General features: G+C 50.0%; 2 protein-coding genes across 4 annotated transcripts; one reads left to right on the forward strand and one right to left on the reverse strand.

The window, feature by feature from the left end:
* Positions 1-772: 772 nt before the first annotated feature.
* On the forward strand, positions 773-10704 carry NT5C (5', 3'-nucleotidase, cytosolic). Its single transcript, XM_030533911.1, has 5 exons — positions 773-1000; positions 8418-8518; positions 8594-8654; positions 9480-9594; positions 9693-10704. Exons 1-5 carry the CDS (start codon positions 815-817, stop codon positions 9899-9901), a joined length of 672 nt encoding a protein of 223 aa, XP_030389771.1. The 5' UTR covers positions 773-814; the 3' UTR covers positions 9902-10704.
* On the reverse strand, positions 10391-14620 carry ARMC7 (armadillo repeat containing 7). Of its 3 annotated transcripts, none has more exons than XM_030533913.1 (4): positions 14557-14620; positions 13441-13535; positions 13138-13347; positions 10391-11441 (listed from the first exon to the last, which is right to left on the reverse strand). In XM_030533913.1, the coding sequence occupies exons 2-4, from the start codon at positions 13529-13531 to the stop codon at positions 11104-11106; spliced, it is 639 nt and encodes a 212-aa protein (XP_030389773.1). In that variant the 5' UTR covers positions 13532-13535; positions 14557-14620; the 3' UTR covers positions 10391-11103. The 3 variants fall into 3 exon arrangements, with proteins under 3 accessions (XP_030389773.1, XP_030389774.1, XP_030389775.1); XM_030533914.1 differs by lacking the exon at positions 14557-14620 and adding an exon at positions 14407-14542; XM_030533915.1 differs by lacking the exon at positions 14557-14620 and adding an exon at positions 14405-14537 and having other exon boundaries at positions 13138-13281.
* Positions 14621-26750: the final 12130 nt, after the last annotated feature.

Below are 26750 nucleotides of genomic sequence, written 5' to 3' on the forward strand. Positions count from 1 at the left end.
GGTGTTACACACAGCAAGAGCAGAACAAACTTTAGCGTTAAAATCTGAGCTCGCCTTGATTTAATTTTTGGACAGACTAAGAAAAGTCAATAATTATGTTGAGACTCTTCAGGTGCTGTGGAATGGCAAAGACTTAAACTTGTGAACTCTCCTAATTCTCAGTCTGCCCCAAGGAAACAAGAAGGGACAGTGCAGCTCGTTCAAACAGCGATGGGCTCAGCTTGTGTAGGTGAAGCTCTCTCATCGACTTATGGTGATATGAACAAATCCTAGCACTGTAGTCACCAAAAAAAAAATTGTGGGAGGCTTCCTAGAACTTAGCCTTGAAACGGGGTTAGGTTAGGCCTAAAGTTCAGGCACCTGCAGGGGGCTGGTCGGTAGTTCAATAACAAGAAAGCACTTACACAGCTGATCTGGCCAAGCCTGCGACCTCCCTTGCGCCGAGCCCCCCCCCAGCACACACCGCGCTCCGCTTTTGCACTCGTTCTGCCGCAGCCTATTGCGGAGATGGAGGAGTTTCCCCACTCGCTGCTCCGGAGCGAAACTCCTGCCGTGACTCCAGCCCTGGCCGGGCCTCGCCATCGCTTTGGAACCACTTCTGCGCGCGGCCCGCGCAACGCCCAGTGCCGCGAGCGCGGAGATCCCTGCAGCCGCCGGCCGGCCGGCCCGTCGGGGACTGATGCATATTCATAAAACAAGCTCCGCCCAGTCCTATTGCAGACTAGCCACGGAGGCTCTCTCTGGCGGCTAGCGCCGCGCGTGCCTGCTACCACGTGGGGTCTACGCGAGGCGCGGGCAGCCGGCTGCGGGCGCCATGGCGGGCTCTGCCGCGTCCCGTCTCCGCGTGCTGGTGGACATGGACGGGGTGCTGGCTGACTTCGAGGGCGGAGTGCTGCGGGCTTTCCTCGCCCGCTACCCTGGGGAACCCCACGTGGAGCTGGCGGAACGCCGGGGCTTCTCAGTCCGGGAGCAGTACCGCCGCCTGCGGGAGGACCTGGGGGTGAGAGGCCGGGGCTGGAGCTGGAGCTGGATCGAGGGCAGTGGGACTAGGCAGAAATATTCCCCAGCATGGCAGGTGGGCAAAGGGGGTGCTCCAGCTGGCCGCTGCGCTGCACTGCGTGGTGGGCCGGGGGCAGTGTGCCCTGGCTGGGCAGACGTGCTGCAGGGGGAGGGTGCTAATGCAGGGTAGGTGTATCACAGAGCAAGCTGGTACGTGGATGATCAATGGCTACTTGGCAGCCAGTATCAAGCAGAATGCCCCAAGGGTTGGTCCTCGGGCCGGTTTTGTTCAATAGCTTTCTTAATAATCTGGAGGATGGCATGATTGCACTCAACAAGTTTGCAGTGGACATTAACCTGGGAGGCGTGGTAGATACACTGGAGGGTAGGGATAGAATACAGAGGGACCTAGACAAATTAGACAAGGGGTTCTCAAACTGGGGGTTGGGACCCCTGAGAGAGTTGCAAGGTTATTACATGGGGGGTTGCAAGCTGTCAACCTCCATCCCAAACCCTGTTTTGCCTCCAGTGTTTATAACGGTGTTAAATATATTAAAATGTGTTTTTAATTTATAAGGGGGGGGTCACACTCAGAGGCTCACTATGTGAAAGGGGACACCAGTAAAAAAAAGTTTGAGAGACACTGAATTAGAGGATTGGGCCAAAAGAAATCTGATGAGGTTAAACAAGGACAAGTGCAGTCCTGCACTTAGGACGGAAGAATTCCATGCACTGCTACAGACTAGAGACTGAGTGGCTAGGCAGCAGTCCTGCAAAAAAGGACTTAGGGGTTACAGTGGATGAGAAGCTGGATATGAGTCAACATTGTGCCTTGTTGCCAAGAAAGCTAATGGCATTTTGGGCTGTATAAGTAGGAGCATTGCTAGCAGATTGAGGGACGTGATCGTTCCCTCGTTTGGCATTGGTGAGGCCTAGGGTGACCAGATGTCCTGATATTATCGGGACATCCCGATTTTAAAATATTTGTCCTACGTCCCGACTGCACATCAGTCGGGATGCCCTTTGTCCCGATATCGAGGACTGATCACCATCACCACCAAAGCCCTGGGGCTGGTGTGGCAGCGCTTCCTGGGGCAGTTCCTGGCAGCGTGCCCACCCGCTGGTAGGAGCCTGCAGTTCTCGTGGCCCCCAGGCACAGAGGTGGAGGGGATCTCCACATGCTGCACCGGCTCCCTCCTGCCCAGTCAGAGCTCGGGGGCAGGGCTTGCAGGCATCTGCAGTGGACAGAGATCCCTCTGCGACCCCACCCACCCGACCCGACCCTAGGAGCCAGAGGGACCTGCCAGATATTTCCTGGGAGCTGTCCCAGGAAAGAACCACCTGGACTTCCAACCTCATCCCCACCCTGGCAGGTCCCTCTGGCTCTTAGGATCAAGGTGCCGTGCAAGCTAGGGGTGAAGTCCGCCCCAAAGAGATGGTGGAATGCCACTGGGGGAGCCACCACCTGGCTCCGGGTGGCTGGAGGGGCACTGCCCCACCCCGCAGACCACATAGCTCCGCTCCCCACTCACCATGCAGACAGCTCTCTGCAGCGCACAGGCTCCATTCAGTGTTGGATGCTCTGCACGTTGCCAGCGGGGTAAATAATCCCCGGCCCCTGCCCACTGGCCACAGGCCACTGGCAGCTGTGCCCCAATGAGGGCATTTGGCCAGGGATTGCAGCCTGCAATGGCTGGAGGAGGGGAGGGCACCAAGGGGGGCAGTTTCCCATGTTTCCTCCCACGCAACTGTCTCCTGTGGTGGGGGTGGATATAAAGCAAGGCGGGAGAGTCAGTGGCCACTTTGGGTGAGTCTGCACCACAGTTTAAGTGCAGGGTTAGTGGGACTTGAGTCAGCTGAGCTGCATTAGGGAGCCCTGGGATTAGGGTGACCAAAGGTCCCAATATTAGAGGCTTTGTCTTATATAGGCAATTATTACCCCCCCGCCCCCAAACAGTGTCCTGACTTTTTACACTTGCTATCTGGTCACCCTAGTGAGGCCTCATCTGGAGTACTGTGTCCAGTTTTGGGCCCCACACTACAAAGATGTGGAAAAATTGGAAAGAGTCCAGCAGAGGGCAATAAAAATGATTAGGGGGCTGGAGCACATTTATGAGAGGCTGACTATTTAGGATTATTTAGTCTGCAGAAGAGAAGAATGAGGGGGGATTTGATAGCTGCTTTCAACTACCTGAAAGGGGGTTCCAAAGAGGATGGAGCTCAGCTGTTCTCAGTGGTAGCAGATCACAGAACAAGGAGTAATGGCCTCAAGTTGCAGTGCGGGAGGTTTAGGTTGGCTATTAGGAAACACTGTTTCACTAGGAGGGTGGTAAAGCACTGGAATGGGTTGCCTAGGGAGGTGGTGGAATCTCCTTTCTTAGAGGTTTTTAAGATCAGGCTTGGCAAAGCCTTGGCTGGGATGATTTAGTTGGGAATTGGTCCTCTTTGAGCAGGGGGTTGGACTAGATGACCTCCTGAGGTCCCGTCCAACCCTGATATCCTAGGACAGTCTGATCTCAATGGATCAGCTTTAGAGCAAACCAAGAAGGAGCACAGCATGAGTGTCACTTGGAGCAACTGAGCATTTCTCTCCGCTTCAGTGGAAGCTGAGAAATGTGCTGTTCCTAGAATACTGGTAAGGCAAAATGGAGGCTACCCCTTTCTTAGGTGTAGTACAGAGGATTGTTGAATGCTACCATTTTTAACTTTTATCGGTTCACAGTGAGCGTGGCAGCCCTTTTCAAAGATGTATTGGGGAACGAGCAGTCCTGTCTCCTTACTCAACCACAGCCAGTAAAAATATACTCCTGCTGAAACTCTGTCCCCACTAGCATCACCGTTGTGTTCATTCACCCACTGGGACAACCTGTTATTGCTACACAGTAGCGGTAATGAAACCTTCCATCCAAGGATCTCTAAGCATTCTATAAAGGTTAGCTGGGTCTCGCAACAGATCTGGGATGAGGTTACCGGGGAGGGGACTGCAGTACACACAGCAGCTACAGGAAACTTGTGTATCAAAGCTGCAAATGAATCCAGATCTTTTAAGCTTCCAGTAGCCTAAACTATTTGCCGTTGGTGGATTCCCCTAATGTCTGATACTGAATGAGAGTTGTGGCTGTCTGGCTTTTTTTTTTTAAGTAAACAGTAAACATTAAAGAAGAATAAAACTACTAGGAACGTGGACTTGAAGCTTTTTCTTTACAGAGTATTTAATGCCCTCTACAAATAGTAAGAGGAGTGCTGGACCAAGTCACATCAGATACCTTCCCTGAGACATCCACTGTTTCTATTTTTAAAGTCCCAAATGGGCTAGAAAACCACCCATGCCTGTAACTGACAGCTAAAAGACCATTATTTATGTTCCTCTTTTTCTCTGTCACCAGAACTAGGTACTTGAATCACTCAATCCAGTCTGATTTTCATAGGTTTAATCTGATCAGGCTATTCACTTGCTTCTAGTTAGTGGCTATTTTTATACTAGGAACTTTTTGGCATCTTCATTGTCCTCTACATTAAGTAAATAGGACCCCAACCCAATTGAAATGAAAATAGTTTATTCTCTGAGTGAATCTGACTCTGGTATCCAGATGCTTTGGGGCAAACATTTTTCTTCTAGTAGGCTAAGTGCTCTTGTCTGTGTTGCTAGTCTATACATTATTATGTGGTGAGTCTGTAATCCACCTCATGGTGGCAAGGTGGATTTTGGCCTCTTTGTGGGTTTGTCAGATCCTATTACTGATCTATACCCATACTGCCCACCCCCCAAAAAACTCAGGGGTGCCAGTGGGATACAGAGTCAGCACCTCTAGATCACTGGTTTGAATCCATCTGAGGTCAGGATGAAAGAAAGCTTTTACCATCTGATAACTGTTAATTTTAATTGTGGTTATTCTCAAAATGTGCTAGGTGCTGTACATGCATGTGAGAAACTGTCTCTGCCCCAGGGCAGGTACCGTGTTTCTGTATGTGTCTATATGGCACCTAGCAGGTTAAGATTTAATCATGACTGGGGGCTCTATCTGTTAGGCTGATTTAAATTCGTTGATGACAGGTATGTGTCTTAGTTCCATATTTAAATAATTCACTCTGCCCCTTTACTAAATCCCATTTAGCACTTTTTGGTGTTTAAATGTCATTGTGTTTGGTATTTTAATCCTTGCCTAATCAATAGGTATTTTATTAATTGTCCATTTGTGCTGAACTTTAACCATTGCCTACTTCCAAGTTTTAATTGTTAATTCTTGTTTTAATATTAAGTGTTGCTTCCTTTCTATTTATGGTCATAATTTAAGATGACCTAATTTCACTTTGTAAATGCTCTGTTTTTTAAGTTATTGGTGTTTAACTCCTTTCTCTTTGCTTTACTTGACTGCCAAGTTGTCTGTGTGAAACAATCTGGGTTCTGCTTCCCAGCTCACAGGTGTTCACACTACAACACCTGGATCATAGCTTAGCCAGATTCAGTAAAAGGATTTGACATCTGCAGGCATAACAAGAATACCTAGAGTTGTAATAAGTATTTTAAAAAAATAACAACTCAACAAACAACAACTTGGGGCAGCCAGGGCCACCCAGAAAAGGGGGCAGTTTGCTGCGGGCCCCCAAACTGAGTTGTATTGTGACATGGCGCAATACCACTCACTAAAATTTGGTGATGGAGGAGCTGCCGGTCCAAACCTGAGCAGCTGAACTGCTGCTGCAGAGTGAGTGCATTACGGGCTAGCTCTCCAGTCGTGGCGGTGCAAGTGGCATGACAGGCTAACCACTCCAAGTACAATCCTGTGTAAAACCCTAGGCAGGTACTTGGGGCAGCTAGCCTGTCCCAGCACTCATGCCACCATAGCTACTATTTTTAGAATGCTAACTCAATCAGAACTAGTGCATGTGTGTCTCCTGGACCTGGAAATTACACCCCAAGATCCCATGTAGACATACCCGAATTAAGAGTGGGAACTTAGTCCCCAGAGTCTATTCAATCCTTTAGGCTATTGTGATTGCTAATGAGAAGGTGAAGAGTTGTGGTGGGTTTTGTGATGTGAGTGGCGTTCTGCTACAACCAGCACAGAGACTCCCCAAGTGATTTCACACAGATCACGGACCAACCACCCAGTGGAAACTTTTTTTTTTAATGGATTTGAGTTGAATGCAGACCAGTTATGCCCAATTAAAAGGTGGATGAATGACACTTTTAATTTTGTTTGCTGTGTTTAGAATGAGGAGGAAGCGCAATAACTGAATGTATGGAGGGCTACACCCCACCTCAGGCAGTGTAGCTTCTTAGTAAGGGATAAAAGTGCCTCTGAACCATATAGCAAATCCTACAGTACAGCAGTATTAACTCATCTTTTCTGTGCCCTTGTCTCACCTCAGGCCCTTGCTACCCTTAAGGGAGTCTCCTCTGAAAGTGAACTTTCTCCTGGCTTATGATCACTCTCTTAAACCCTGCTGGGGTGTAGGTCAAAACCTTCTTGTTCCTTGTAAAGGTCTGGTTTCCATCAACTTCAAAATGTCTTTGTCACGTTATTCCACCTCCTCCCCACGTCATCACAGTTTGGGCAGCTTCATCAAAACACTGCCTCTTGCTCCGATTGCTGAGGAATGAGCAGTAATCCCCCACCACCCCTGAAAACTGTCAGTTGTGGAGCTGCCTAGGAGTGTCCTGTTTATGGCAGGGGAAGGAGAGCGTGGAGCAGAAGCAGCTAAACTATTTTATTATTACAAGCAGGCTCATCCCTGTGCCTGGAACACAGGCACCAGGACCGAGGGGTACCTCCCATACTAATGTGCTGTGGGGGCCACTGGAGTCCCCCCATGTAAATGAGGGCTGCTGTTAGGGGCAGCTCTATGTATTTTGTCACTCCAAGCAAGGCAGTCAGGCGGCTTTCGGTGGCACGCCTGCAGGAGGTCCGCCGGTCCCACGCCTTCGGTGTACCCACCACCGAATCTATGGGACCGGTGGACCTCCCGCAGGCATGCTGCCAAAGGCAGCCTGACTGCTGCTCTCACGGCGACCGGCAGGCCGCCCCCTGCACCTTGCCGCCCCAGGCACGCGCTTGCTGCGCTGGTGCCTGGAGCCACCCCTGGCTGCTGTAACTTGTTCCTCTGCTTCAATGGGCAGCGGAGCAGAATCATCAGGGTGCTGGTTGTCCTGGCTGGGAGCTTCATTCGTGCCCCCTCCCTGCCGCCATTCTGTTCCAATACAGTCCCTGCTCCTGTGGTTGCTGGAGATGGCTTTGCACCTGGTGTAAGGTTCGCTGAGCCAGGTGTTCTCCAGAGCGGCCTTCTACCTGCCTTGCAACACTGCTGTTCTCCAGCCAACTAGTCAGCAAAAAGGGGCCAGAGCACAGTGATGATTCTGTCCCTTATTTACTTCCAGAAACGGACAAGAAAAGTCAGTCCTGTTATTTATCAGAGCAGCAGCATGCTCTCAACTATGCATGAGACGGGGAACAAGGACCTCACCAGACTGAGAGCCAGTTCTGCTGTTCGCATGACCATGGACGAGTGCTTTTAACCCCCATTTCTTTATCTGTGTCAGGCTAAAGTCTACTCACAGGGGCAATGAGGATTAAGGACCACAAAATGCCCTGTATTATTGAAATGTCTTTGTAGCAGCAAGTCACAGGAGGAGGCTGCATTATATTAAAAATCACACTTACCATTGTTCTGCCTGGTCCTTTTCAGCCTCTAAAATCAGGCCCTTGGCTACAGGTATATGAAACAAACTGTCAGTGACAAGCCTGGGTTCAGCAGAAGGCATCATCTCTGTTGCTTTTCAAAATACAAGTAAATAAGCTTTGAATTTCCTCGCTTTGGTCATTTTGCCACTAACTTAAACATCTTTAAATAGAATTTGCACTGATGTTATCACCGTGGGGAAGCTGTTGCACTGAAGCCAGAATCTGCTCTTAGACATTTTAATCATGTTGCTTGAAGCCTTAGAGAACACATATACAACAGCATGGAGAGCAACACAGGAAACCTCCCTCGAGTATGCTGGCAGGATCAACTGTAAAGCATGAGGACAACGGAGTCTCCATGTCCCAGTCTGTCCTTGGACCCTCTGCTGAGGGTACCAATTATCATGCTGTGGTATTTTGGAGTGTTCATTTGGTGGCATGTTTGTTTTTGTAATGAGGTGGATACATATATCTACTGGGAACTGGAATGACATCCAACTACTCACTTCACACAGGCCACCAGATGGTAACAACTTCCAGTCATTACCTGCCTGGCCTGGATTTGTCCTGGCAACCAGTGGGTGAGACTGTGACCCATTACCAATTATCTCAGCCACTTGGTCTCCCTTTGAAAAGTGAACAAAATAGGTCCTTTTGACCCAGGGTAAATTCAGTAGCTATTATGCAGAAAGCTACAATTAAAAAAATTGCTCATTCTCCTCCTCTCTCTTCCAGGCTAAGGTAGCCAGTGTCTATGAGTCACCTGGCTTCTTTCTGGGGTTGGAGCCGATTCCAGGAGCGATTGAAGCCATGCAGGAAATGATCCATATGCAGGAGTAAGTACACTTTGCAGTACACAGCTCTTTTCTATTCTCCATGTTTGACTACTAATCAGGGCTGTTTCTTTTTAGCACTGAAGTTTTTATTTGCACGAGCCCCCTGCTGAAGTATGAGCACTGCATCCTGGAGAAGGTTGGAGCTTTCCCTGAACCCTTGCTTTAAGACTGCTATTGCAGAATCCAGCCCCTTTCAACTGTTAGTACGTGCCCAAGTACCATACCAACGTGTACAAAGCCAAGCTGCAGCCTGTGAAGTCTGCAGGACCCAGCATGCAAAAATACTCCATCTGAGTGGCAGCTTTTCAGACTGAGAGGAAGTATTAGAGGCCAGAAGTAGTACTGTGTCATGCCTTTTGCAAGGCATCTGAGTCTTATGCAATAGAAGCCAGAATATAATACTTAAAAACCCAAACAAACAACTTTCAGCAACTCATACCCACAGTAGCAAGAAATGGCACGGGAAGGGTGGGGGAGGGTAAAAGAACAGATGCAATATGGTCAAGTAGATGCTGGCTTGACTCACTACATACTCCAGAGGCAACCAGGGGGTGTCTGATGCATTGCACTGGGAAGGGACTGCATGCCAGAGGCTCCTGTGAGAAAATCCTGACTAAATTGAGAGATGATCACTGCCAGGCAGGAATGCAGGGAGAGAGGGGTTATTACTCAAGTACTTTGGGGTTAGATAATGAAGAGCCTGGTATATGCCGTAGGTTGACTCTCCTCTCATGCTGCTTTACGCCAGTCTAACTTCCTGGAACCCAGTGCAGTCATGAGCGAAGGGCATTGAAAGTACAGTTCACATCAGTCCTTTAGGTGTCCTGCACCACGGCCCAACTGCAGGGTTCATAACACTCCTAGAAGAGATTTGGGCCTGTAGCATGAGATCACTATGCTATAAATAGTCAAACTTGTGCTAAGTAAAATTCTTCTAATACTCTACTTCCTCCCCTAACAGTACAGCTGGGTGGAAAAACACTTGGGTCCTGAGTTTGTGGAGCGACTGATTCTGACCCGGGATAAAACAATTGTGTCAGCTGACCTCCTGTTCGATGACAAAGACACCATTAAAGGTTTGGGGAACTTGAGGTGACGATTTCACAGCTGTTGATTTACTGTTATTTGGGGAAAAGAACAACTAACTTCAGCTTTCCATTGTGGCTCTTCTCAGGTGCGGAGCCTAAGCCGAGCTGGGAACACATCTTGTTCACTTGCTGCCATAACAAGCATCTAGAGCTTCAGACCCCACGTAGGCGACTGCAGTCATGGGCTGATGACTGGAGGGGGATAGTGGAAAGCAAACGTAGAAGTGATGCGGAAAAAGAATGCTATGCTAGTCTCATTGCCAATGGAAACGGACAGGTTGGGAACTGGCAATGAAATCCTATTTAAAGGAAGCGCACTGACCTGGGTAGGGGCAGGTTTAAGGGCCAAAGATACAAAGCTTATTTAAGATCTGTAACTTCTTTAGACTATTTGGAGGGAGAAACTCGACAAGAGATGAGCAGCTGTTTATATCATGTTTTGGGTTGGCAGGAAGGGAGGATGAAGAAATTAGAAAGAGGAAGCAGGGCTGTAAAACTCCATGAAAGCACTCTGCCCTCCGTCCCATTCACTCACGCAGTACCTGAAGCTGTAAGTATGAGGGACGCAGTCACGTTAGGAAAGGAAATCTTGTTTTCAACAGTTTAACCATTTTAATAATCTCGCATACTAAACCAGATTGGCTGTTCAGCACCCTTCCACTTTTTCCCCTGCTTGGTGCATAATGAAAGTAGATAGTTTCACTTCCTGGTTCTCTTGCATTAATGTGAGCTGCTAAGGTTTGGGATGCAAATGCTGTACTCAGTGAATGTCTGATCCAGAATTGTCTACACTTAATGTTTTATTCAGAGTAAGTTATACAAAAGCTACTACAAGACCGGTTGTCCTTCTGTGCTGCAGTCTGCTGTTAGTATTCCTTTTAAAATCTTAATCTGCATCTTTCCCACCAGCTATGTTGTGGTGAATACATTATTCCTATTGATATTTAACATCAGTAGAGCTAATTAACTGGCCAGGTGCCCATGGTATGAGGATGCTGGCTCATACTTAGTCCTGAGGTATGTGATCAGACTGCAGATTGTAAGGGGAAGAAGGTGCATTCTTTCCTACTGAGAAATAAAGACATTTATTTAAATATATTTCAAAGCTATAACTGAGAAGACTGGCAGCAATAGCTGCAGCTAGGGCAAAGGTGATGCAAAAGAATTGTGTTGGGTTTACATTACCTGACACCCACACTGGAAATGGTAACATCAGAAATGGTTATTTGGATGATGGTTCAGGAGTTGCTTGTCCTGCTCTCTAACAGCCATAATTTTGTTTTGTAGCAGTTCAACTGCTAATCCTGTCTTCTGGACCCATGTCCTGGCTCCCCACCTGCCCCTTTCAAACTGAGGCGGAATTTTAGGAATGTCTTTCACTAGTTTCACCAGCCTCTTGACCTATCCTGCAGGTGGAGGGGGCTCTAAAGATGGAGTCAAGAATATTTCTTCTCACGCAATAATAATCTTAAAATACTCCATCTGCTCTGCATAACATCAGTCCTTTGGGAGTGGGATCCCTACAGCTGTATGTTTGCTCAGGTTCCTGGCTTCCTCCACCTGCATAGGAGAGCAGTAATCCTGAAGGAAGATCCTTGCTAGGTTGCTTAGCCTCCTGTTAGCTGAGAGGGAGAAACGTAGCATGCACTCCACCACCGGGAGCGCTGTGGTCTGTTGGCGAGACTGGGGTGTGGTCAAGTACATCAGAGTAGTCACTGCTGACATCACTGTCTCCTCATTTGAGCTGGATAAGCAGTTTATTACAGGTGCCACCCCTTCTGCCTCCAAAATATAGTCCTTGTTTGTTTTATCCAGACACAGATTACAAAGACCACCTGAAATAGAAAGGAGAGGGAGTGTGGCACCAGCTACCACCACCTTAGATCACCCTCTTAACACCTAACTCCCTCTTGAGGTTCAAGTGGCATTGCTGCAACCAGGATCCTCAACTTTCTTAGGGCTTGTCTACACAGTAACTAAGATCAAAATAACTGATCGCTGCCGTTCATGCCTTTAGTTAGTTCAGAGCAAGTCTAACACAGATAGTTTTCTTTAAAAACAAAAACAACCTACTTAAGTTATATCACAACAGGATGCTCCTGTGAACTAAGTGTGTCCATCCATAGACTTGCACTGAACTAACTACAGGTGTGAATTCCACCCAATTTAATGTGCTCGTTACTGGTACATAAAAGTACATGCTATACCAGAAACAAAATACTGGTTTGCACTTCAGTGAGACCTTTGTCCCCACATAGAATCAATTGGCCACAATATTTTTATAGTAGTTGGAAAACTCTGTTCCACCCTGCTCCCGGACTAAATTTATTCTCAAAAGTCTGTCCATCCTTCCTCATGGTGATTTTTCAACCAAAGCACTCATTCCCTTATATGATGTTAGGGGGCGCTATGCTGTTAGAGGTAACATCTTTCACAGGAGATTAAACAAAGACAGAACTTGTCATTTAAAAATCCTCTGGTAAATTTTTCAAGAGGGGGGTTAAAAGATTTGGTTTTCTGTTAAGGAAGTGCCTTATTTCATCTCTGAGGTGGCTACAATCCAGGAAAGAGTGAGAGATTCCTAGAAATAGCTTCTGTACTGCACAGGGGCTATAGTAAGACTTTAATTAGTTATGAGAGGTGCTACTAGAAGTAGCATGGCATTATTAATACTAATTAAGATATTGTAAATATGATTTCTATTACTTGGTGCAAATACTAATATGTATCCTGTACTAACAGCACTTTGCACTTAGGGTGCAGCCATACTAGCAACGTTTGATCGATAACATCCCTAGTGCAGCTCTGCCAGTGGAAGCTGTAGTAAGTACACACGGCTATGTGTATTCAACCATCACATCATCCAACCCTGCTAACCATTCAGGATTTGAATTTGGCATGTCTGGCTTCCAGTCTGTATTGAATCTGTGCTGACTGGCTCTAATGGGATTCCTCAGAAGACTTCATTATATGATTTAGAACAGGTCCTTTTAGAGGACTATCTGTCAATAATAAACGTAGTAACACAATATTGGACTTGCTCATGCTCTATGGCAAAACCTTAGTTGTTCTCAATGACTGTATCATTACAGTAGGGACGTGGATTAAAAATTACAATTAAACTAGGTTTTTTGTTCCAATATTCAGTTTTACCAAGTCTTAGAAAGTAAGTTTGTTTATTTTTCAGCACTGCAGCATATTAGTGGAATGAAGGGGGGACTTGTCTTAATGTGAAATAATTCACTTCAAGCCCCTAGCTTGATCTCTCACCTGTTCCAGCTATTCTATTCTATGTATGTTTTTATACTGCCCTCATCACCGTAGCGTTTGAGGGCCTTCCAGTATTGCATTAAGCAGTTTGATCAACATCTGCCACAGATGGTTTGTCATATGTGGTTGATCCTCTCTCCCAAATCCAAGTGACTACAAAATCAAAGCACTGAGGCTGGCATCCACTGACCCATCAGTATCCAACCAGTGCTTGGAACTACTATTGTTCATTTTACAGACAGTTTTAAATCCACTCCTTACCAATTGCAAACTCCACAAGGATCTCATTGTCCTCTGTGAGCATATCCAGGAACAGGTCAAGGACTTGAAGCTGTCGGAGATATTCATAGTTCTTGGGATCATAGGCGAAGTTGGCTAGATTAGCCAGTACTTGCTCCTTGGCTTCTGCAATATATAAGCAGCACTTAGGTGAAGAAAGCAGCAGCTGAAATGGGCTGGGCTGTCTAATTCCTGAAGGAAAAAAATCAACCAGCAACTGATGAGCCAGTTATGATCCTGACATTTGGAATATACCTTAATAAAAGGAAAAAAAAATAAGCTCACCTGGACTCTCTGTTACCTGGAACTCGGTGACCAGCGCTTGTAAGTATTCAAGCCGCCCCAGTTCCAGCAGATCCCGTTGCTTTTGGGACATGGTGCTAGAGAGAGAGAAAATTAAGTTTTTTTTCACTGAATGGCCTGTTTCACTGCAAGGTTAATAAAAACATTCTAACAAGTGTAGAATATTCAATTGATTTCCCTTTCCCTCCCTTCAGACTCACTAAGGGAACTAAAACTGGCAGTATTACAAGCTCAGGCCTTGTCCATGTTTTGGATCAGAACCATGCTAGCTACAATGGGGTTTAAACATGCCTTAGCTGCACTGAGAATCATTGACAATTGTCCCATGTTTGATCTAGCATTGGTGCAGGTCCATTAGTGGTATCGTAGACTACCCATGAGTGTTTTTACTGTAGTGTCTTCTGAGTAGGGCTAGATGAATGCTACTAAAAACCCCTGCTCCTCACCTACACTACAGTTTCCATCATTGCAACCTTTGGTGGATTTGTTATGTTGGTTTTCCTAGAGTAGATGAGGCCACTTTGAATGCGATGGAAGCTCCCTCTATGCTTAAAATGTACTATTGCCAATCCCAGACATTCAAAAATGGAGAGTCAAGATGCACAAAATAATGAGATTGGTTTAAAAACCACAAGATTTGCAAAGAAAATAATACATTATTGTTTCTTTCTATTTGCCAGGAGGTTTCTGAACCTTTAGGCTGCACTGGATCACATTTTCATGCTTTTCTCCACAACAAGGGCAAGAACCTGACCTTTTTTTTAAATGACAGAGTCTCATGTAGTCACAGGACTCCAGGAGCTGGGGCTTTAAGAAGCCTCAACTCCAGTGATTGCAAGACTCTCACTGACAATCAGAAGCGCTAGCAACACTGCGAGTGGCCCAGGTGCCTCCTGGCCGGGTTACAGCAGGACCCTCCCGCTTTACAATCCCGCTCGGGGCTTACACCGTCTCCGGCGCTGTCCCACGCCCTGCGCCGAGGACGCCAGCAGCGGGGGGTCGGGACCTGGGGGGCGCAGCTCTCAGCGCCGCAGGGGCCCGGGACGGGACCTGCTACGCTGCTACCTCACGCGCAGCGCGCCCCGCAGCCTCACTAACCGCTCCCAGCACCACACGGGGCACAGACGAGGTGACCCAGGCAGCAGGGCGGAAATGACGTCAGGACAAGCCTGAAAGAAGGGCGGAAATACTGAGAGCGCGGCCGGACGTGACGTTGGCGGAGGGCGGGAGGCCTCGCGGCCTGTAACGGTGGGTCGCTGGGACCCGCCATGGCGCGCCGTATGTCGGCGCGGAAGCGGCTGGCAAAGCCTCTTCTCTTCGGCAGTATCCTGTGTGCCTTGGCCACCGCCTTCGTGTACAGGTGCGGGGAGGAGGGACTTGGCCGGCAGAGAGCGGAGGGGAAGTGCTGGGGGGCTCAGCTGGGGGGGCGCACTGGAGGCCTTGGCTGGCAAGGATTGGGGGGGCACATGGGGGGGCTACTGGGGGAGTTGCTCGGCAGGGATTTTGGGGGCAGGTGTTGATGGGCACTGGAGGCCTTGGCTGGCAAGGATTGGGGGGTACATGGGGGGGCTACTGGGGGAGTTGCTCGGCAGGGATTTTGGGGGCAGGTGTGGGGGGCACTGGAGGCCTTGGCTGGCAAGGATTTGGGGGGCAGGTGGGGGGGCACTGGAGGTCTTGGCTGGCAGGGATTGGGGGAGCAGGTGGGGGGGCCCTGAGGGAGTTGCCTAGCAGGGATTTGGGGGGCAGGTGTTGATGGGCACTGGAGGTCTTGGTGGGCAAGTGTGTGGGGGCACTGGAGGTCTTGGCTGGCAGGGATTGAGGGGGCACTGGGGGCCTTGGCCAGTGGGGATTGCGGGGAACTCAGCTGGGTGCAGAATGCTGGCGGGGGTTGGCTTGCAGGGATTGGGGGGAGTTCAGCTTGGGGGGGCACTGGGGGCCTTGGCTGGCAGGGATTGGGGGGACTCAGCTGGATGGGCGGTGCTGGGGGCCTTGGCTGGCAGGGATTGGGGGGACTCAGCTGTGTGTGGTGGATTTTGGTGGGGGCTCTCACTTAACTGCAGTGACCATCTTTCTCTATCTCAGGCACCGCTTCTTCCCCGAGGTGGAGGAGCTCCGTGCCAGGGAGCATGAGCGCTATGAGAAGAAGCGCCAAGATGTGGTGGAGAGGCGCCAGAAGCAGCTGGCTGAGCTGGCAGAGAGGAAATCTTCCCCATAGGCTGTGATTGGAAGGAGAGACTTTGCTCTGGAGACACTGCTCCTTCAGTGGGGATGGGGAGCTGTGTTGGGAAATGAAGAATGAATGTATACAACTCTCACACATGGCACACAGCTCACATGGACTGACAGTCTGGAGGTGTGGGTTCAATTCCTAGGTCTGCCAGTGATCTGCTTTGTGTGATGTTGGGCAAAATACTCAACCTCTCGGGTCATCTCTGCTAGGAAAAGTAGTTGAGTTTAGACTGGACTAAGCTAATGTGCTAGCTGAGCCTAACCTAAATTTGACCCTTTTCCTAGTTTAGATACCTTTAGCTAGTCAAATTGTAGCCCAGAAGATGTTACCTGGCATCTACACCAGGGAAAAAAAAGTCAGGTTTTCTAACCTGTATTAGCCAAGCTTGATATGAACTTGACCACTTTTCCTAATCAAGAAAAACCCTCTGTGCCTCAGCTTTCCTATTTGTACAGTGGGGTAATAATGCTTGCCCACTTGTATGAAGCATTCTGAGATCCTTGGATGAATGGTGCTATATAAGTGCTAAAATAACTGACAGGTGATAATATATCTGGGCTAATTGCCAGGTAGGGTGTGAGGTGTCCAGAATTGTTTTGGATCTCTTCAATGTAACAGCATTGTATATCTTATCTTAAGTGATTTTTTGTAGTCTGTTGTTTCTGCCATGATAGTGTTGCACACCACCAAATAAGACTTTAACCACAACTTCTGTCTGATAAGTTATCTTTAAGAGTGACTGATGAGCTTAATTTAGGCATAAAATAACAACCAGTGGGTTACACCCAGGGATTGATTTATTGCTCTGAGTGGCATTCACAGCAGGTTTCTTACTGTTAATTGTAATGTTTTCTTCCCTATATTTTATGCTGAAAAACAAAGGGACCACTCTCCCTTGAAATTACAGATGTAAATAAACAAATACTATAATGTCTAACGCTTCCTGTAGTAGAGAACCTTGGGTAGGAGCCTTTTCTTTGCTTTAGGAAGGGCCTAAATTTTCCCCATGCGATGAAGAGTTATCCACACATAAGGCTTTTGCTCATTATCTTTGTATTTCTGTACAACAATATTTTTTAAATCCCCTGTCCTGTCCTACTTCCCCAAACTGCTGTAGTATCTGCATTCATAAGAATGGCCATACTTGGTCAAACCAGTAGTCCATCTAGTCCAGTGTCCTGAATTCAGCCTGCTACTAGGAGGAGCTTCGTTCCAGGCTGTACCTGTGTTGACCAGCTTTCTTGTAGACACGGACAACAAATTTCATACCTAATCTGCACTCAAATGGAATCTGTTCATCCATCCCTTTTGGGTTTGTTTACTCTGGTAAATTATTAGACATGCTGAGTTGCAAAACAATGGTAAAAGAAAATTACATGGGATACCTGTGGCTGCAGGGGATAAGAGTGCGTGTGTGGGAATAAAGTTTTTGAGGCCTTGAGAGAAGAAGGGAGAGAGAGAACATGGAGGAGATGATAGAGAACAGAAAATAAAGTAAGGAAAGAAAAAGGAGAAGGGCAAAGTGGAGGGAAAGAGAATGAAAAGAGGGAACAGCACATGCACAGCAAGATACGTGCTTTATAAAACGAAAAGAAAAGTGGAGTGAAGCCAGGAGGGGAAGGAACGTCTCGCAAAAGGACAGGAGATAACTCTATGCCAGGAGTACAATGTCCTGGTCTAAATTCAAAGTCGCACAGGTTTAACCAAAAGTGTGATTCTAAACCAGTTTACTTAATTAAACTGGTGCCATTTTGTGTACGAACACTCTTAAATGGACTTAAACTTGGCTTGTGTCAGTTTAGCTTACACCTATATTATTTACTTATTTATATTTTATTTGTATTACTTGTAAAGTTACAGGTGTGAGCTAAATTTTATATAAACAGTCTTAAACTGATGAGTGCCCACACAGGTTTACACTGGTTAGTTAAACTGAGTTTTAAACCAATTCAAGTTAAACCAGTGCAGCTTCAGTAGACAAGGCTTAGCCTGGGAGTTGGAATGAACTGATCAAATAGAAAGATGGTTGCTACAATTAAATGCAGCACCCAATCATTTTAAAATTATAGGGGTGTGGCTAGGTGTGTGTGTGTTAAAGTGCAGGGATTTTCACCTACGCTTGTAGGCCAGGGTTGCTGTTGGGTAGTGGCATGATTTTTTTTTTTTAATGACACATATTGGCAAAACCCCTACTTTATAACCACTACAGTTATACCAGCATAAACACGCTTTTGCCAGCATAGTTTATTTCACTCAGGGAACTGGTATAAGGGAAACCAGCAAAAGCACTGTTTTGGTGGTATAAGCCTCTGCACTAGAAGGGTTTGCTATTATAGTATACCAGCAAGCCTTTTTCTAGTGTCCACTTGGCTTGTGTCCTTAAGGTAGTAACTGTAGTATTGTCAAGCCCTACTCATCTGTAAATGGAGTTGCGGGGAGGACAGTAAGTGCACGAGAACTAGGCCAGTGTTTGAATATGGAAGGGTGGGTGGAAAGAGTATGTGAATGAGGGGAGAGAGATGGAGAAGAATTTTGCCAAGATAGAGAGAAGTGATTAAGAAGACTTAGACTGTAGGGGTTGGAGAGGAAAACGTGATGAGAAGGTGATTAGGGATGAAGGAGCGGCACTCAGAAGTATTAAATATGTGCTCAGTCAGCCTGTAATTCTGCACACACAATTAGAAGGAACATTGCCCTGTGGCATGTATTGGTTTTGCCCAAGGAACAGGGTTTGTGGAAATGGCTTGTGTCCATTAGCTGAAGCTGAATGTACATACTGTAGGGGCACACTGTTCAGTTCATGCTATTCACTACAAGACTAGTGGGGAAATAAGGCAACAAACCATCCATAGTATCAGGAGAAGCCCAACTTTGTTTGTCTTTTTGAGACCTGCTAGTTCTTCTTCGAGTGATTGCTCACATCCATTCCAGTTAGGTGTGCGCGCCGCGCGTGCACGTTCGTCGGAAACTTTTTACCCTAGCAACTCCAGTGGGCCGGCAGGTCGCCCCCTGGAGTGGCGCCGCCATGGCGCCCAATATATATCCCTGCCGGCCCGCCCGCTCCTCAGTTCCTTCTTACCGCCGTGTCGGTCGTTGGAACTGTGGAGCGCGGCATAGCTGTCCTCCACGTCCCTAGCTCTCCTAGTTTCTATCGCTTGTTTATCGCTTATCTCTAGTTCTATATAGTTGTTAATTAGTATTGTTAAGTAGATAGTTTAGTAAATAGCTGTTAAGTAGTTTCTTGCCGGGGGCTTAGCCCTTCCCGGCACCGGGCGCCAGGCTCATGCCTGTTTCGCCAGGCTTCAAGCAGTGTGCGGCCTGCAAGAAGCCCATGCCTACCAGCGATCCCCACGAAGCGTGCCTGAAGTGCCTCGGGGAATCGCACAGATCTGACAAGTGCCGCATCTGTAAGGCTTTTAAGCCGAGGACAAAAAAGGAGAGGGATCAGAGGCTCCGAACTCTCCTAATGGAGGCGGCACTTGACCCGTCGACTTCGCAGACCGTGGTTTCGGCACCGGCACCGGATCGCTCCGGCACCGAGAAGACTCCTCGGCACCGACCTTCTCCGGCACCGGAATCAGAGCCTAGGCCGTCGAAGTCTAATACTCCGGCCAGGCAGACCCGGCTTGAACGCCCGGCCTCGACATCGGCCGCGGCGCCGCCGGCACCGTCAGCACCGTTGACTCCGGGCCCGGCGGGTCTGTTGAGTCCGGTGCCGCCGAGCTCCCCCATGAGATCTGGGGTTGAGATAATGGTCCCATCCACACCGGAGACCTTCGCCTCGGCTCGGGACCTTATTGCCCTGACGGAGCCTACTCGGCTGCCACCCCCGGTTCCTCCGGTGCGGGTCACGTCCAGAGGCAAGCCCATGATGTCGGCACCGCCCACGGACAGTCGTTCGCCATCCAGGCCCCGACGTCTTGGGCGCTCCAGATCCCGACGCCGCTCGCAGTCCCGGCACCGCTCCCCTCAGCGGTACCGGTCGCACTCGCGGCACCGGTCGGCATCGAGACGGTCGCGGTCAGGCTCCAGTCGACACCGGCACCGCGACTCCAGGAGCAGGTCCCGACGCTACTCGCCGCACCGGTCGACCTCCCGGCACCGAGCTGGTGGCAGGTCCCGGTCCCGATCTCGCTCGACCTCCCGGCACCGAGCTGGTGGCAGGTCCCGGTCCCGGTCGATCTCCCGGCACAGAGCTGGTAGTAGGTCCCGGCACCGAAGCGGCGCCCGGCACCGTGACAGATCCCGGTCCCGAAGCAGCGCCCGGCACCGTGACAGATCCCGGTCCCGAAGCAGCGCCCGGCACCGTGACAGATCCCGGTCCCGATCCCGGCACCGTTATGACTCCCGGCACCGGTCCCCGGCACCGAGACGATCCTCCGTGCCGGCCCGCGCAGACCCGTACCATCCAGGGTCGGCCCCGCCGTGGCCCTCCAGGCAGCCGTCCGTGTCCTCCCAGACGGACAGCGGCTATGCGCTGGGCACCGACCGGCAGGCGGCGCTGTTTGCTGATCCGCCGCTGCAGGACCAAGGCCCCCCACAGTGGGGATTCTGGACACCCTGGGCGTACCATCAGGCCCAGGGCCCCCAGCAGCTCCCTGCTAGGCCGGCGACTGCGGAGCGTAGGGCCCCTGAAGCCTCTTTGTCTCGCCCCCCTCCCTCCCCGGAAGGGGACGAAGGGTCTAAACAGCAGGACTCCGCTGCGGCTCCGGAGACAGAGGCGAGGGCTGAGGAAGACCCTCAGTTGGACACTATTGTGCCTGGGGTCTCATCATCCTCCTCCCCGGATGAGGCGGTGGCGGGTACCTCCTCCAACAGTCCCCCCCCGCTGGATCTCAGGGCGCACCAGGACCTCCTCAGGCGATTGGCTCAAAACCTGAGTCTGCAGGCAGAGGAGGTCTCGGAGATAGAGGACCCAATTGTCACCATCCTCTCTTCCGATGCTCCCACCAGGGTCGCCCTGCCGTTTATACGGACCATTCAGGCCAATGCCAATACTATCTGGCAGTCCCCGGCCTCCATCCCTCCGACAGCGAAAGGAGTCGAGAGGAAGTACATGGCCCCTTCTAAGGGGTACGAATATTTACATGTTCACCCGACTCCCGGTTCACTGGTAGTGCAATCGGTGAACGATAGGGAGCGTCACGGCCAGGAGGCTCCGGCCCCCAAATCCAGAGAAGCCAGGCGGATGGACCTCCTTGGCCGTAAGGTGTATTCGGCTGGGGCGCTGCAGCTCAGGGTCTCTAACCAACAGGCCCTGCTGAGCAGATACGCCTTTAACTCCTGGGTGGCAGTGGACAAATTTAAGGAGCTGCTGCCACAGGATGCTCGCCAAGAGTTCACGGCCATCTTGGACGAAGGCAAGAAGGTCGCGCGCACGGCCTTGCAAGCCTCCTTGGACGCTGTGGACTCGGCTGCCCGTACCCTCGCGTCAGGAGTTACGATGCGTCGCATCTCCTGGCTGCAGGTTTCCGGCCTTCCGCCAGAGCTCCAGCACACGATACAGGACCTTCCTTTCGAAGGCCAGGGCCTGTTTTCCGATAAGACAGACCCCAGACTTAAGAGTTTAAAGGACAACCGGGTCATTGCGCGGTCCCTCGGGATGCACACCCCCGTGACACAGCGTAGACCCTTTAGGCCGCAACAACAGCAGCACCGTCGGCCGTTTTCCCAGTTCCGCCAGCGGCAGGACCCTTACAGGCGCCGCGGCAGGAACGGGAGGCGCAGGCAGTCGGGGAACCAAGGGGGGCAGAACCAAGGCTCCTCAAAACCCCCGCCTGGTCCTAAGCCTTCATTTTGAAGGTGCGCTTGAGGGCGCAGTAACAGTTTCCCCTACGGATCCTTCCCCTCCGTTTTCCAACCGCCTTTCGTTTTTCCTCCCGGCGTGGTCCCAAATAACATCGGACCGCTGGGTCTTGAGCGTGGTGCAGACGGGGTACCGCCTGCAGTTTGTTTCGTTCCCTCCTTCCCGCCCTCCTTCCTCGTCCCTCTTCAGGGACCCCTCTCACGAGCAATTCCTTCGGCAGGAGGTGCAGACGCTCCTCAGCAAAGGAGCTATAGAGGCGGTTCCCGAAAACGAGAAAGGCAAGGGGTTTTATTCCCGCTATTTTCTGATCCCCAAGGCCAAGGGGGGCCTCAGGCCTATCCTCGACCTGCGAGAACTCAACAAATACCTCGTGAAGTTGAAGTTCCGCATGGTATCCCTGGGGACCATTATTCCATCCCTGGATCCGGGAGACTGGTACGCCGCCCTCGACATGCAGGACGCGTATTTCCACGTTGCCATTTGGCCACGCCACAGACGCTTCCTCCGCTTCATTGTGGGGGCTCGTCATTATCAATTTGCGGTCCTCCCGTTTGGCCTGTCCACGGCCCCGAGGGTGTTTACAAAATGCATGGCAGTTGTCGTGGCGCATCTTCGGCGCAACCGTGTCCACGTGTTCCCTTATCTGGACGATTGGTTGATTCGGGGCACGTCGGAACAGCAGGTGTACAGCCATGTCCGCGTGATCACCGGCATGTTTGCGAGTCTGGGCCTCTTGATAAACACAGACAAGTCCACCCTGAGGCCCACTCAGAAGGTGGAATTTATCGGGGCCGTCCTGGACGCCACTGTGGGCAGGGCCTCGCTGCCTCGGCAGCGGTTCCAGACCATGGCGGCGATCGTTCAACGCTTGCGGTCAGCCCCGTTGACGTCAGTGAGGACATGTCTAACCCTGTTAGGCCACATGGCGGCGTGCACTTTTGTGACCGACTACGCTCGGCTCCGCATGAGGCCTCTCCAGCTGTGGCTTATCAGTCATTACAGACCAAGGCAACCGCTAGACATGTTAATCACAGTCCCCCAGAAGGTCTTAGATTCCCTCGGCTGGTGGGTGGACCAGTCCGTATTGTGTGCGGGTCTTCCCTTTCACCCGTCTCAGCCCTCGGTATCCCTGACAACGGATGCCTCAGATCTAGGCTGGGGGGCCCACCTAGGGACCCTGCGGACGCAGGGCCTATGGTCCCAGGAGGAGGTGGGGCTACATATCAACATGAGGGAGTTGAGAGCGGTCCGCCTTGCTTGCCAAACGTTTTGTCATCAGCTTCAGGGTCGTTGTGTAGCCGTGTTCACGGACAACACGACGACCATGTATTATATCAACAAGCAGGGCGGCACCAGGTCCTCCTCCCTGTGCCTCGAGGCGATACGACTCTGGGACTTTTGCGTAGCCCACTCCATTCACCTCGGCTTCCTTCCTTCCCGGAGTACGGAACACGCTGGCGGATCGATTGAGCAGATCCTTCCTGTCGCACGAGTGGTCCCTTCGACCGGACGTCGCTCTCTCCATTTTCCGGAGGTGGGGTTATCCCCGGGTGGACCTCTTTGCGTCCAAGGGGAACAGGAAGTGCCAAGCGTTCTGCTCCTTTCAGGGCAGGGAGCCGGGGTCGATAGCGGATGCCTTCCTCATCCAGTGGTCGACCCACCTGTACTATGCGTTTCCTCCGTTCCCTCTGGTTCACAAGGTCCTCCTGAAGGTGCGCAGAGACAGGGCTCGTGTGATCATGGTGGCCCCGGCATGGCCCAGACAGCACTGGTACACCATGCTGCTAGACTTGGCCGTAGCCGACCCAGTTCCCCTGCCCCTTCATCCGGACCTGATTACCCAGGACCACGGGTCCCTCTGTCACCCAGACCTGCAGTCGCTGCACCTAGCGGCGTGGCTCCTGCGTGGCTAACTGGTTCCGAGCTGCGCTGCTCCACGCCTGTGAGAGAGGTGCTCTTGAGCAGCAGGAAACCATCCACAAGAGCCACATATTCGGCAAAATGGAAACGCTTCTCCTGTTGGTGCGTAGAGAGAAATCTCCGCCCTATGGAAGTTTCGGTATCCGAAATCTTAGATTATGTTTGGTCCCTCAAAGAACATGGTCTGGCCTTATCGTCGTTGCGAGTCCATCTGGCAGCTATCTCCACCTTTCACCCGGGTGCGGACGGTCGCTCCGTTTTTTCTCACCCGACGGTGTCGAGATTCCTTAAGGGGCTGGAACGGTTATTCCCTAACGTCCGTCCCCCTGCTCCAACCTGGGATCTTAACCTGGTGTTGTCCCGGCTCATGGGGCCCCCCTTTGAGCCGTTAGCTACTTGCTCCCTGCTTTACCTCTCTTGGAAGGCTGCCTTTCTAGTAGCTATCACCTCAGCTAGACGGGTGTCGGAACTCCGAGCCCTTGTGGTGGACCCCCCATACACGGTCTTCCACAAAGACAAGGTGCAGCTTAGACCACACCCTGCCTTTCTACCCAAGGTGGTCTCAGCCTTCCACGTCAACCAAGAGATTTTCCTCCCGGTTTTTTTCCCAAAACCTCACTCCTCAGGCAGGGAGCAGCAGCTCCACTCGCTGGATGTCCGTAGAGCTCTCGCGTTCTACATAGAGAGGACCAAACCCTTCCGCAAATCCCCCCAGCTTTTCGTGGCGGTAGCGGACCGTATGAAAGGGCTTCCTATCTCCTCCCAGAGGTTATCCTCGTGGGTTACGTCCTGTATCAGGACCTGTTATGACTTGGCCCATGTCCCTACGGGCCGTGTGACTGCGCATTCTACCAGGGCGCAGGCGTCGTCGCTGGCTTTCCTGGCCCGTGTGCCCATCCAGGAAATCTGTCGGGCAGCGACCTGGTCATCGGTCCACACCTTTGCTTCCCACTACGCCCTGGTCCAGCAGTCGAGAGAGGATGCGGCCTTCGGTACTGCAGTGCTCCATGCCGCGACTTCTCACTCCGACCCCACCGCCTAGGTATGGCTTGGGAGTCACCTAACTGGAATGGATGTGAGCAATCACTCGAAGAAGAAAAGACGGTTACTCACCTTTGTAACTGTTGTTCTTCGAGATGTGTTGCTCACATCCATTCCACACCCGCCCTCCTTCCCCACTGTCGGAGTAGCCGGCAAGAAGGAACTGAGGAGCGGGCGGGCCGGCAGGGATATATATTGGGCGCCATGGCGGCGCCACTCCAGGGGGCGACCTGCCGGCCCACTGGAGTTGCTAGGGTAAAAAGTTTCCGACGAACGTGCACGCGCGGCGCGCACACCTAACTGGAATGGATGTGAGCAACACATCTCGAAGAACAACAGTTACAAAGGTGAGTAACCGTCTTTTCTGTTTCCTCTGTCCATAGTCTTGCTTCAGCATAAACCCAAGTTGGCCAGAAGGTGTGGGAGTGCTTTTTGTATTTAATAAGGAGGAGCTGTGTGGAGGTGAGTTAATTTTGTACTCCTGGCTTGTGAGTCTTGTAAGGTTTACATAGCAATTGTGGGAGGGAATTCACAGACCACACTAGTACTCTGTGATAGGACCCTTTTCGGGCCAATCTAGGTGCTTATCACCTTCAGGCTGGCTTAGTGCAATGATCTTGACTTGATTACCCGTGAAGACCACTTGTCAGCTTCAGCTGGTGCAGAGAGGTCCTCTGTGAACATGTCACTCTGATGTTCTGTGCTGTTTACTTATAGTTGTTGGGTATGTTCTCTAAACGTCCGGATGTACCAGGTACTTGACAGGGTCATTAACATCTACTGGGATAATATTGCTAACAGAGCATTTACAACTGAGGATCTGTACCAGTGAAACTGGTTTCTGCTGGTAGGCTACCAGAGCTGGAAGTCAATGAGTTTTAGGTTATAACAAAGGCATATGTTCGTTAAGGATTTGATGCTTAGATATCACAGTGATGGGTGCCTTAGATTCAGCCTAAACTCAGTAGGTTGTGTTGTAAGGATCTGATTGCAATACCCATTGTTACAGGACCACAGCAATGGGTACGTTTTTTAAATATCTATGAGAATGTTAAATTCGATCATAATCATGAAATTTTCTTAAGTCTGAACTCTTGATCTGTATGTCATAGCAATAAATAGGCTTAATTCAAAAGTGCTTAGCCCATAAGGGTGGATGAGACCTGCAGTGACAATGGGATCAGGGGGCTGGAAGATGTGGATTTATTTCTGGACAATTTTGCCTTGCTCTGCCAGTGCTCAGTGGTTTATAACCTGGCACAGGTAATAATGTTTGGGCATAATTAAAACTGATTTCACTCTCCTGTCTTTAGGAAGTCGGTAGAAACCAGTTGTGCTTTGTGGGAGAGGGGATAATTAAGCTACGGCTGCATTGCATAATTGGGTGACCTTAAATCGAATGAAAGAAACCTTTGTTACGTTATTTTCGTATGACCTCAAGGCCCTCAGGGCTTGAGTTCTAATCTCTCTGTTCTGCTGTATCGCTCCAAGGGGGCATTTTTTAATTATTCCTATTGCGCCTTTGGTGTGCATGGCTCTTTACAAATCAATACAAGGACACAGCCCAGAGGGACTTATAGTCTAGGTTGAGAAAAGAGGCAGAAGGGATGCGGATTAATGATGAGGGAGGATGACAAGGGCTAGATTGTAAAGGTGAAACAATAGCTATCAGCCAAAATCCAAGAGGAGCTGTGATCCATGGCCCTATTAATCCACAAAGAAGAGACATGAAGCCTGGTGTCACATGGCAGCACAGCAAGGAACTGAATCAGTTACCAATCATGACTTTAATATGCCATCTCAACTCCATAAATTTAATATGCCATCTCAACTCCATAAACCAGTTTTTTTCCTTACTAGAAAAATGTCTCAACCTATATGAAAGCCAATCCAAACAAAAACTAGGGCATTGGCCTTGTAATTTAGGAATAGAGTAGCAAAACACAATTCCCTATACTTGTTTCTGGATAAATGTATCTTCACTCTCTGCCCTAAACTGTTGTGTAATGTTGCTGCTTAGGTATGCTCTATTAACGTCCATCCCCAAGTTTCTTTTCATTAGTGGAAGAAGTGATCACTGCCTGTCAGTTTTTTGAGTTTGTGAAATGTTAGTTCTTTTTCTTTATCATGTTGGGAGCAGCATGCATCCTACTGTTCATTCCCTTGTTTGAGCGAGCCATGACTAGTAGCACTGTAGATGCAGTACAGTCAGTTCCTGAAAGGGAGGAAGATGCCTTCCATTGCTCCTTCAAGTGACTATTCTGTCTAATTTAGGAGCAATTTTGATGGGTCCAC

Source organism: Gopherus evgoodei, chromosome 15 (assembly GCF_007399415.2).
Source record: "Gopherus evgoodei ecotype Sinaloan lineage chromosome 15, rGopEvg1_v1.p, whole genome shotgun sequence".
NCBI classification, from domain to species: domain Eukaryota; kingdom Metazoa; phylum Chordata; order Testudines; family Testudinidae; genus Gopherus; species Gopherus evgoodei.

Coding starts and splice junctions, on each gene's coding strand:
- NT5C (XM_030533911.1), top strand. CDS start 815: ATGGCGGGCTCTGCCGCGTCCCGTCTCCGCGTGCTGGTGGACATGGAC. Junction 1,001..8,417: donor GCCTGCGGGAGGACCTGGGG/GTGAGAGGCCGG, acceptor TCTCTCTTCCAG/GCTAAGGTAGCCAGTGTCTA. Junction 8,655..9,479: donor AGCACTGCATCCTGGAGAAG/GTTGGAGCTTTC, acceptor CTCCCCTAACAG/TACAGCTGGGTGGAAAAACA.
- ARMC7 (XM_030533913.1), bottom strand. CDS start 13,531: ATGTCCCAAAAGCAACGGGATCTGCTGGAACTGGGGCGGCTTGAATAC. Junction 13,348..13,440: donor CCAGGTAACAGAGAGTCCAG/GTGAGCTTATTT, acceptor TTTTTCCTTCAG/GAATTAGACAGCCCAGCCCA. Junction 11,442..13,137: donor CCTTGTGGAGTTTGCAATTG/GTAAGGAGTGGA, acceptor TTTCTATTTCAG/GTGGTCTTTGTAATCTGTGT.